This window comes from Myotis davidii, unplaced genomic scaffold (assembly GCF_000327345.1).
Source record: "Myotis davidii unplaced genomic scaffold, ASM32734v1 scaffold962, whole genome shotgun sequence".
NCBI classification, from domain to species: domain Eukaryota; kingdom Metazoa; phylum Chordata; class Mammalia; order Chiroptera; family Vespertilionidae; genus Myotis; species Myotis davidii.
The window spans coordinates 1,858,371-1,870,374 of NW_006295559.1; the positions used below are offsets into that span (position 1 = coordinate 1,858,371).

A 12,004-nucleotide genomic window follows, 5' to 3' on the forward strand; every position below is an offset into this window, starting at 1 on the left:
AGATAAAATGTAAAAGAGAGAAAAGCTGTCCTCAGACAACTATAAATCCCAAACCCCTTTTGATGGCATGTTTTAACAGGAGAACTCACCCACCACGTAGTATGACCTATAGTTAAAGGCTTTAACTACCTACATGTTCTCCATCGAAGGCAACTCATATTCCTGGACTTCTAGAACAGCCCACAGGCCAGCATGTCCTCATGAAGCCAAGTAGCCAAGGGCAGTTTTGGAGAAAAAGTACCTTTAGGAAAACCTGGACACTAGAACTCATCTAGTTCCAAAAACATAGGCATCCAGAACAAGAGAAAAAAGGTCCCATCTTGACTATACAAGATATTAAACAAGGATTATTCCAGACAATGGCCTTGTATCTTTTCATAGGAGGGGGGGAGGGCAGAAAGGGACCTTGTGTAACATCTTATTCAGTTATTCCATAGTTTCAATTTTATGGCCCACAAAAGCAGTAAAGGAGCAAACTCCTTGAGATACTTTTAATATTGCTTAAAACCTAGGAGAAATAATTTTGATTATCCTAATACTCATAAGTGCAATATTTATATTATATATTCCATCTAGACTTTAGAATATAATAATAAAAGCATAATATGCTAATTAGAACAGATGTCCTCCCTTAAGACCTTCTGGACGAAGCTGTGGCAGTGGGGGCCGAGCCCCTTGCCGAGCCCCGAATTTCGTGCATTGGGCCTCTAGTATTTACTAATATCACATGACTAGAAGCTCTGATTAGCTATTGGTGACATCAGGAAGATTTTTGTGATGTGACTAATTGTGCAAAAACATGTCATGTAGTCACAGTTTCCATTATTTTAATAAGGTCAATGCCAAGGAGAAGTGACATAATCTAATAAATTCAGAGTATGTATGAAAAAATTTAAGCCAAGCCTGAGAGAGTATTAAAGGCCTACTCAAGTTTATATAACTTGCCAAGGTTCCCATTTCTAAGTCCATTACAGTACACTATTTCATAATATGAAATCTTCGATAGCAAACCAGTCACATAGCCCTGTTTTCCTTGTGTTCTGAAAAGAGAAAAGAAATAAGAAGGAAAAATAGAGGGTATAGAGATAAAGTAATTAGATTCTTTTTTATGCTGTAGATGTATCTGTGCCATAGATTTGCCTCTCATATCTAATAGAGGCAAAGATGATAAGTATTACAAAACATCAAAGGCAGGAGAGAACACTTATAAAGGGATTAGTGGTGGGGTAAATTGTGATCTGCACTAACAGTGAGAAGTGGGTAATTGCGGTATAGAGTGGGGAAGAAGATGGCATTCTGAGTGGAAACAGCCCATGCCCAAGTGTGATGATGCAAAAGAGCAAAAGTCACAGTAGACCAACCAATTTGACTGGAGTGAAGAGGAAAATTATAACAAGGTCTCAAGTGCTAGAATTTTTTTTCAAAAATTCTGGGTATGGGTAAGTCTGGGTTCCTTCTAAAAGGTAGTTTTAAAAAAGTCTATTTTTCTCAGTTTGGGATTATAGGTCCTTTACTGTGAAACAATGATACATTTCCTGTTTTATTTAAGCCATTTATTAGAAACAATTTTATCTGAAGGCATCCCCGCGTGGTTTTTATGACATATTCATAAAATTACTCTATTAAGAAACAGATTCTAACAACTGACCCCTTTGAACTCAAGAACAGCAGGCTATTTTACCAATATGTTTGCGTTGATCTAAGGATTATTGCTCTCATTTCAAAAGCTTCTTACCCTTCACCTGATAACCCCTTTTTCATGGTCTCTCCTTAGAGACTTCATAAAAGCAATGATGTTATGATTCCTAAGTTATGAAAACCTATAAATAACACAAATATAAAATCGCATTCTTTATATTCACATTTCATGATATTTTATGTCCATCCGTGGATAGGATTTGGCAACATTTTCTAGAAGGAAAGAAATCTGCACCAGGATGGATCAGTATTCTGGTAAGTTGCTTTATGTTAAAGAAAGCTTTATTCTTTAACAAGCAGTCAAAATCTTCTAACAAATCAGTGATACGATTAAGTAGTTTTAGAATAGTCATTTATGTAGAGAAACACTGGAATTTTACTTAGGTAAGAAATAAATACAAAGAAAATTCATCCTGTTATGCTTTGATAATCAGTATGCTCATTGTTCATAAATATCCATGCATTCCAAAATGTGTGTGTGTGTGATTTTTAAAGACATGCTTTCCATATGGCAGGCACTGTGCTAGGAGCTAGAAATCAAAGATATAGACCTGTCTTATACATATTTCAATATATCTTGGGTACAGAGTTCTCATTCTTCCTCCCAGGAGGATCTTAAATATAGATCAAGAAAGCTACTTAAAGCAATAAAGGTCCCCCAAGAACACAGAAACAGTTGGTGAAGGGAGACACTTAACCCACTAGCAAATTGAGCCCCACGTCAAAGCAAATTACCATATTCCATCTCTATCTAGAGTGACTTTGATGCCAGATTTCTATAGTGTCCGAATCAACTATGATGCTCAGTGGTCTCAGCTGCTTGTTATAAGAATCTGATTTTTGGTTTATGTTATACCATCCTATCCAAATATTTTCCTTCTAAAACTGTCAAATCCTTTGAGGAGCCTTCCCCTCACTTCTCCCACTCTCTTCTATTCCTACTCAGAAATAATCATATCACTTGCTCAAAACACTTTTCTACAGCTCTGCTTTACTATACAGAATAATGCATTTTAGTTATTTGTGTCACTCCCCATTAGTGGCTTATGCAAAGGCAAGAATTTTTCTTTTTCATCGGTGTCCCTAGATGTTTGGTGACTCTTTTCTGAGCAGGTGAGTGCAATAAAGGAACAGTACACCTATGAATTTGTGCTTTCTGACTTTATGGAACACAATTAAACCTCCAAAAACTTTTTCCACTAAAGTTTTTCTTTTAAATATATTTTTATTGATTTCAGAAAGGAAGGGAGAGAAGAGGGAGGGAGGGAAGGAGGGAGGGAGAGAGAGAGAGAGAAGTGGTTGAGAGAATCATCAATTGGCTGCCTTCTGCATATTCTCTACTGGGGATGGAGCCTGCAACCCGCAACTCAGGCATGTGCCCTGACTGGGATTCGAACCGTGACCGCCTGATTCATGGGTTGACACTCAACCACTGAGCCATATTGGCTGGGCTTTACTGTCGTTTTAGTGTTATTTTAGAAATATATGCATTTAATTTTTCAGTGTCTTGATGGAGACTTCACCCTGCATTGAGAACTTCTGACATTTTTATTTGCAGGCCATACTGTATAAATAGAAATATTCATCATGAAAGCTTCTGATTGCATTATTCCAGGACAGAAGAATGAGTAAGAAAGGGATTATATATCTTGAAATTTGATATATCTTTAAGGAAGTAAGTGATGGGAAACTATCAGTATGAAAGGAGTTCTTACAGGTTTGCAATTACAAGATTGATATAAATGACTAAGTATGGATAATGTCTATTATCTCAAGGATTATGATAGGCTTATAACTTGAATGAGTGTCATAATTATTTTTAACAGCCATCCTGATGGGGGTAAAATACATAAAATGCACGTATTTAAAAGCTATCCTTTCATTATACTCAGTAGTGATGAGATATAATACGCATTAGTATGAACCAGTCTAGCCTCAAAAGAGTAGATGGACTTTGAGAGGGCTTAAAGGAAAATGGCAAATATGATTAAAGGGCTGAGGATAAGGAGAACCTAAGCAGTAAGCAGAAGAACATGCAGTTTATTCAGAAGAGAAAAACTAGATGGTTTTCTAATGGCCCTAGAGCATATACAGTACAGCAATACTTACTCATTTTCAACTTTTAAAGTGCTTTTTCTAAGAAAAGTTAATGGGATGATTGGTGGGTCAAAGTATTTTATTGATAGTAGGCTATTCAATGTTAGTTTTCTTCTTTCTTAAAGGATGCAAGTATAATAAAATGGTCTTTAATTTCAACAAAAAGAAATGAAGTTTTATATAAGAATTCCTAGAAGTGAGGTTTAATATAGGATAAATCCATGGTTAAAAAACTGAAATTGACATAGAAAAAGGAATGGATGGAAATAGATTAATGGATGTGTGAAAGATATTTTTTCCCCAAATGATCCTAGAAATGCTTAATTTCCTTATTCATTTTCTATACTTTCCTATTTTCCCCCCATAATTTTTATCAATGACCAGGTAACATTTTAATAATGGGTACAAATTTGCACAATTTATATTTTCATCACAACATGATATTATAGATATATTCCTTTATACTGTGATTATAGGAGATCAAACTGAAGCTAAACAAGGCTTGGGTTCGAGTCCTGACTGCCACTCACTAACTTTGTAACCATGGGCATGTTACCTAACTTTTGAAAACATTGATGATAGTGTTGCCTATACCACAGGGTTGTTGAGAGGGTTAAATTGATAAACACTTTTTTGGTTTAGAATTTTTGTGTCTACGGGCAAACCTTGGAGATATTGCAGCTTTACTTAGTGACCAATGAAATAAAGCGAATATAGCAATAACGAGATTCACTTGAATTTTTCGGTTTCCCAGTATGAAAGTTACACTTATTATAGTCTAAGTGTGCAATAGCACTGTGTCTAAAAAATTAAAAATATTTTACTGCTAGAAATGCTAAGCATTATCTGAGCATTTAGCGTCTCCTAACCTTTCTGCTGGTGAAGGGTCTTGCTGGTGAAGGGTGTTGATAGCTGCTGACTGATCAGGGTGGTGATTGCTGAAGTGGCAATTTCTTAAAATAAGTCAACAATGAAGTTTGCCACATCAACTGATTCTTCCTTTTACAATTTTTCTGTAGCACGTGGTGCTTTTTGATAGCGTCTTACCCACAGAACTTCTTTCAAAATTGGAGTTGATCCTCCCCGACCCTGCCGCTGCTTTATCAAGCAAGTTTATGTCATATTCTAAATCCCTTGTTACCCTTTCAGCAATCTTCACAGCATCTTTGACAGAAATATTAGTAGATTCTACCTCAAGAAACCACTTAGTAACTAGCAGTTCTCGAAATAGCTGGGACTTGTGCTCTTGGCACCCAATAGTCTATTTTCCTCACACTGGCAGATCCATTCCACATGAACCCATTAAAAAAGAAAAGCAAAAAGGGGAACCACCACCCCTCTACCATTCACTGAAGCACAAACACATGATGTCCTGCCAGTCCCAAGCATGCCTCTCTACAAGATGCTGAAGCCGAGACCCAGATGCTTACAGATCCTTCTCTCCATGGTTTCCAGCCTGTCCCGGGATTGCTACCATCATTCATGACAATAGCATGACAGTGACAATCCCTGAAGGGAGAACATTCCCTCATACTGATGTCTAGGTGAATTCTGATGGATATAGAGAATTTCACTAAGAATGTATGTCCAGCCCTAACCGGTTTGGCTCAGTGGATAGAGCGTCGGCCTGCGGCACGAAGGGTCCCAGGTTCGATTCCGGTCAAGGGCATGTACCTCGTTTGCGGGCACATCCCCAGTGGGGAGTGTGCAGGAGGCAGCTGATCGGTGTTTCTCTCTCATCGATGTTTCTAACTCTCTATCCTTCTCCCTTCCTCTCTGTAAAAAATCGATAAAATATATTTAAAAAAAAAAGAATGTATGTCCAACTAGGGAGTCAATTTATATGGCTTTTAAAACTCTCAGCCTGAAGTTATTATCTTCTGAATACATATTTATCTGGTGCTTTAAGTAACTGATCATTCAATTATAAAAAGTTTTTAAATGTTAAATTCACCAAAAAGTGTTAAAATCGTGTCTCCATTCTCAAACTAATAAAACTAGAAACCTTTAAAATAAAAAGTAGACTAATAATTACTTCAATAAAGTTTTGTCCAGTATTCATAAGCTACGGATGAATAGAAGAAATTTAGTCCATAGGTATATTTTGATTGATTACAGAATACGGAAACTTTTTCTTTAAAATGGACTGACTTGAAATAGTCCATGTGTATTATGCCTCAAGTCCTCACCATGGAATATCACTGCATTTCACTCATCATATTGCCCCACAGTCTCTAAAGGCAATTGAGCTTATGAACCCCAGCTTATACTATTTGCCTTAAAAAGATTCTAGGAAACAATGAAATTGGTGAATATGTTTAAAAAAACACAACCTTTGGATTTTTAAATATAGGTAATACAATAAAATACAGATGTGATTAAATTTCTTCAGTCACTTTAAGCATCTCAGCTCTTCATTTTAAATTTTATCACATACTAGAGGCCGGGTGCATGAGATTCATGCACTTGTGTGTGTGTGGGGGGGTCCCAGCCCAGCCTGCACCCTCTTGCAGTCTGGGAGCCCTCGGGGGATGTCCGACTGACAGCTTAGGGTGTCCCTTGGACATACTTGGCGCTGCTGCAGAGGCAGGAGAGGCTCCTGCCACCACCGCTGCACTCGCCAGCCATGAGCCCGGCTTCTGGCTGAGCAGTGTTCCCCCTGTGGGAGCGCACTGACCATGACAGGGCAGCTCCTGTGTTGAGTGTCTGTTCCCTGGTAGTCAGTGCGCATCATAGCGACCAGTTGTTCCATTGTTCAGTCGATTTGCATATTACCCTTTTATTATATAGGAGGATTTGATAAGAGTTGGTATAGATCTCCTTGAAACTGAAGCCTATATCCTCAAAAGAGAATAAAAAATTAACCAACAGCAGAGATTCTACTTGAAGTGAAAGGGCTATTCAACACCAACATTTTGAGAGGGAACTGACTTTGGTAAGTACATGTCAAATTGTCTTTGACTTAAATCAAGCAGAACAAAACCAAACAATATATTCATCAGAATGTGCACCAGAGGCACGCAGCTTTGATAATTAAGACAAAGCAAGAATGTTACTGTGTTCCATCTCCGAATAGTCAAATTCCCTAAATTGGACATCATTTATGCATTCATTTATTTATCCATCCAACAATCAAATATTTATTTTTTACTGTCAGACACTCTTTACATGTTGGATTTATGATCCTAAACAAGAGAGGAAAAGCCCATTTCCTGATGAAGCTTCCATTTTTATGGAGTAGAGAACAATTTCAAAATAAACTTTCAGCAAAAGATTGTCTCTGATAACCATCAATGCTACAAAGACAATGAAGTAGGAGCTGTGATAGAGTGACTGGAAGTGGGTAACTTCTGACCATATGGTCAGAGAAGGCCTTTCTAAAGAATGCATATGGCACAGGTTTCTCAAACTTTGATGTACCTGTGAATCAGCTGGGGATCTTGTGAAAATGCAGATTCTAATTCAGAGATCTCATGTGGGGCCTGAGATTCTGCATTTCTAATGAACTCCCAGGTGATGCCAATACACTAGGTCTTCTCTTGGACTCCACTTTGAATTCTAAGAACTTTAAATAAGAAATGAAAATGGTAAAACAAATTGGGGTAGGAGTATTCATTTTCAACAGGAATCATCTGTAGGAGTTTGGGGAAGGAACTGAGACAAGCGTAGCCTCATTTCCAATTTCCTCTCATTTGTTGTCATGGGAGGCTGCTTGGGATGGTGAAAAGTATGAGCTCTTAGACCAGAGAGTCCTGGGTTTCAAGCCTGTCTCTACCTCTCCACAGCACTGAGGCTTTGGCCATTTCACCTACTCTCATAAATCTCAATCTTCTACATTGTAGGACGTTGGGTTATCCATCTGGCTTATAGAAAATAATCAATAAATTCTAGACACTCTGATCTAACCTCACTTTTAAGCCCTTTCTCTTTGGCTATTCCTACTTTAAGGGTATAAAAATGTGAAAAGTAGACCAAAACCCTTGATTTCATAGCCTTTATTGCAGCTAGAGATGGCCATGACCATGTGACACAGTCAAGGTCAATGACACATTGGTGGAAATCCCTGGCAGGAGGGGGATGCAGAGGAAGGACAGTCCTTCCTCCATTCAAAGGCAAAGTCTCATAAGGAAGAGTCCTTGCCCTTTGTCCTTCACTCTTCCTGTCTACACAACAGAAATAAGTTCTAAAGGCACAGCAGGCATCTTCCAACCGCGAGGTGACAAGTATGAGGATGGCAAATAGCATATTAAGAAGAGAAGAGCAGAAAGGTCAAGAGTGTGAGTGCCTGTGAGTATTGTGTTGCTGTTCTAGCCATGGGCTGCTTAGCTCCAGACTTCAAAATATGAGAAAAATAAGCCCTGATTCTTTAAGCTTATGTTAGGTGCTCAGATTCTTATAGGTAAATGCAATTCATATGTCATTATTTAGTACAGCTGTTATTATTTCTTCTGGAGCTATTTAGTAGTAGGAAAAGGCATATTTAATAATAAAAAAACACCCTTTTGTCAGTGTACTTAATAGTAATCTGCAGCTGCCTGCCAAAAGTCAGATTTCAAAAAAGACACCCATTGCATTTTAATCCTGATTTGTATGACCACTGAAGATAACGTGAAAAGCTTCATACAGCAACCCCTAAATTGTCAAGACAAATGTACTAGTAAAGTGCCCACTTCTTAGAAATTGGAATTGGAATTCCCCAGTTCTGGCATAACTGATGATGTTGCCACATAATGAATAACCCAGTGTCAACTCTCATTTCAAGCCAAATCTGGGACACCCTGCAAGAAATAAACAAAATAATTGCACTGGGTCCTGTCTGGAAAAACATGGCACATTATTATACTAAAATGGCTTAAATAAAAAATAAAATTAACATGATGAATGAACTGCTATGACAAAGGATTGGAAAATTGAGATGTGAAACTGAGTACATACCTTGTTAGCCTTTTCTATAAAATATGTTTTTTCTCATTTCAAACAAAAACTCAACAATGTAGATATTAATGATTTCAAGTATTTTTAAAAATGGAAGTGTACAAGTTATATCTCTTAAAAGAAGACCATCATATGAGCCTTGGCAGGGAATTGATTTAATTAACACAAATCTTATTTTTACAACTTAGCTGAACGTCAGTGATAACACTGATATGAGGAGCAATCTTGGGTCAAGTCAGTTCAGAGTTTCCCAGTTCTATGATACAACACTGCTCCAGTTATACGGTGGCATTTTGATGATTTTCAAACACTATTTTAAAGTTCTAAAAATATCATGCGTGAGGCTGCCTTTCCTGCTAGACATGCCATCAATTTGTGAATTTTAAGGTAGTTTCCTCTATTCAGTGCAGGTAAGAAAAAAGAAATATATACCTCACTATTTTTTTTATGGTAATTTCATAATCATGCTGGCTTGCAGTAGTTGCTTTACCTCTATAAAAATACTACATACTTTTGTGGGATATTTATAATAAGGTAGCAACAGAAAAAATATGTTCATGGCAGCCCTTCAACACTCTGACCCATATCTTGCCCTATGCACCTCTTCCATTTGGCTGTCCCTGACTTGTATCATCCTATATAATAAAAGGCTAATATGCAAATCGACTGAAGGGCAGAATGACCAGTTGCTCTGACATGCACTGACCACCAGGGGCAGACACTCAATGCAGGAGCTGCCCCCTGGTGGTCAGTGTGCTCCCACAGGGGGAGCGCTACTCAGCCAGAAGCCCTGAGCCAGGCTCATGGCTGGCAAGCGTAGCGGCAGTGGCAGGAGCCTCTCCGCCTCCTTGGCAGCGCTAAGGATATCTGACTGACGGCTTAGGCCCACAGGGAGCAGACCTAAGCCATCAGTCAGACATCCCCCGAGGGCTCCCGGACTGCGAGAGGGTGCAGGCCGGGCTGAGGGACCCCCTGAGTGCACAATTTTCATGCACCGGGCCTCTAGTTTTTAATAATATAACTAAAGTGTTTCCTTGAGTTCTGTGAGCTGTTCCAGCAAATTATTCATGTGGAAATCCCCAACTTTGAGCCAAGTTGGACAAAAGTTTGTGTGTTCCCTGGGCACCCAGTACTGTGATTAGCATCTGAAGTGTGGGAAGGAGCCCTTAAACCTAAGGAGTCTGACACTAACACTGGGTACTTGGTGTCAGAACTAAATTAAATTATAGGACATTCAGTAGGTGTCCAGAGAGTTGCAGAATGGGTATGGAAAAACCCCACACATTTGGTGTCAGAAGTGTGAATATAAACAATACATACTGACCTTTTGTATTCTCAAATACCATTGTAAAAACAAAAATATACACAGGGATGGTCACACTTTTCTCTCACTGGATGGCCATTACACTTGCTCTCATATCCAAGTAACTTTAATTGTAAGACAGCTCTTCCCTTGAGTATGTAAAACATGCCACAGTGTTTAGTCATGCAAATACACAGGAAAAAGTCATGTATTTGCAAACATTTCAAATAACAGAAAGGGGGGAGGGGCAATCCATAACTGTTCTTCATTTGTGTTGTCATTTCAAGAGACAATATATTTAAAACACTCACACACATTTTTCAAAAAAGCTGGAATAAAAGAGCCCATTCTTAACAAGACATAGCTATTGTTATGTCTTGTCAAATAGCTATTTCTAATAAATAACTTAAAACATAGGAAAGCCCTACGTGGCAACTGTTTTTCTCTGGTCACCAAATTATCTAATTCTGCTCCTGATTAAACAAAATAATAGCAGCATTTGTTCAGTATTATGCGTTGTCAGTTGACATAAAATGCAGGTTGCTTCTTAGTAAGCTATAGACAGGAAATATAAGGTAAGCAACATAAAGTCTTAGAACCCTTCAAGGATCATTGAGAAGCTTGTTTTCAAATAAAACAAATTATTATATGCTCATATACTACAAAATACAGATACACATTTCTTTGCAACATTCCATCCTAACAACCACTAAATTTGAGTTCTTAATTTTGTCCATAAAATGAAATTTGCACATCCAAGTATTGAGCTGCTGCAATTTAGATGAAATGGAGAGATGTATTTTTAATCACATAATTTTAACTTTACTTGTCACTATCAATTCATTTTCCCTCTAATAAAACAAATTGGTATAAATCTTTTTATTTTGATAAATTATTTTCCTATCCTCTTCCTATTTGTGTAGGGATATGAACTTTTGGTTCGTGTTAATTGAGTTTTTAATACAAAGAAGAGAATGTTAATTCCTGTGAATCTCTATGATTATGGAATAGGTACCAAATATTGATCGCTTAGGTTATGAATATTCATGAGTTGCTGTTATTTAAAAGGACTTTTTTTTCTGTCAGAGTTTTTGAATAAACAATTTCAAAATGTTACCCCATCTGTCAATGTTTTCTGAAAACAGTACAAACCTTCTTTTTTATCTTCTGGAGTAATCTTCACTTTTGTATCTGTTATATCTTTGAAGGACGCCAGAAAAAGTACCACATCTCCTTTCTCATTCTTTATGGGCACAATATCCAATAGGCACCAAAATGGAGACCCTGCAACAGTAATAAAAAATACAGATCAACCACTGCCTTGTATGGTTTTTCTACGAAAATCTCAAAAATTAGTGCTACAGTTAATAAAGTTCTTACTGTTTTCTTCTGTCCCACAACTTCCCCCCTCAACATATTAAAAATGTCAGTTTTCAGATTCCATAAATGTCTAGCCCATGTGCATTCTCTGAAAATAAGGCGGCATTTTAAACAAAAACACTTGTCTGTGCTGAGGCATTTCTGCTTATGTCATTCAAATTGTATTTCTTCTTTGAACTTGTTGTTGATGGTGAAGAATTCCACTTCATGAAGCATTGCCCCTTCCCACCCCCATCACACTCTAGTCCATAAATAAAGACCTTTGTTTGGTATGAGTTTGCTAGAGGTTTATTTAGTCAATTTAAAAAAATCAATGATTGTTCACCAGAAACACTAAAATAAAAAAGATGGATAATACCAAGTTTGGGGTTGAATGTGTAGTCACTTAAACTGTCCTATTTTGCTGGCTGGTAGAAAATTAGTACATACTTTAAAACTCTTTGGCAGTATTAAGATATATTCTCACAACAACATTATACAGCAATGTGTATGAACAATGTATAATAACTGACAATGGAGAAATATCAATAAGAAAATGTTGAACAAAAGTAGCCAGACACAAATGAGTGGAATGCAATGTGAATGCATTCA

At 37.5% G+C, this 12,004-nt stretch overlaps 1 protein-coding gene across 1 annotated transcript in view; it reads right to left on the reverse strand.

Annotated features, from left to right (window-relative positions):
• The window catches only part of KCNH8 (potassium voltage-gated channel subfamily H member 8), a 272,605-nt gene that overhangs the window by 135,740 nt on the left and 124,861 nt on the right, over positions 1 to 12,004 (reverse strand). Inside the window, exon 3 of the mRNA XM_006770167.2 lies at positions 11,186 to 11,317. Coding sequence (XP_006770230.1) covers positions 11,186 to 11,317 — 132 coding nt within the window. The remainder of the gene's footprint in view (positions 1 to 11,185; positions 11,318 to 12,004) is intronic.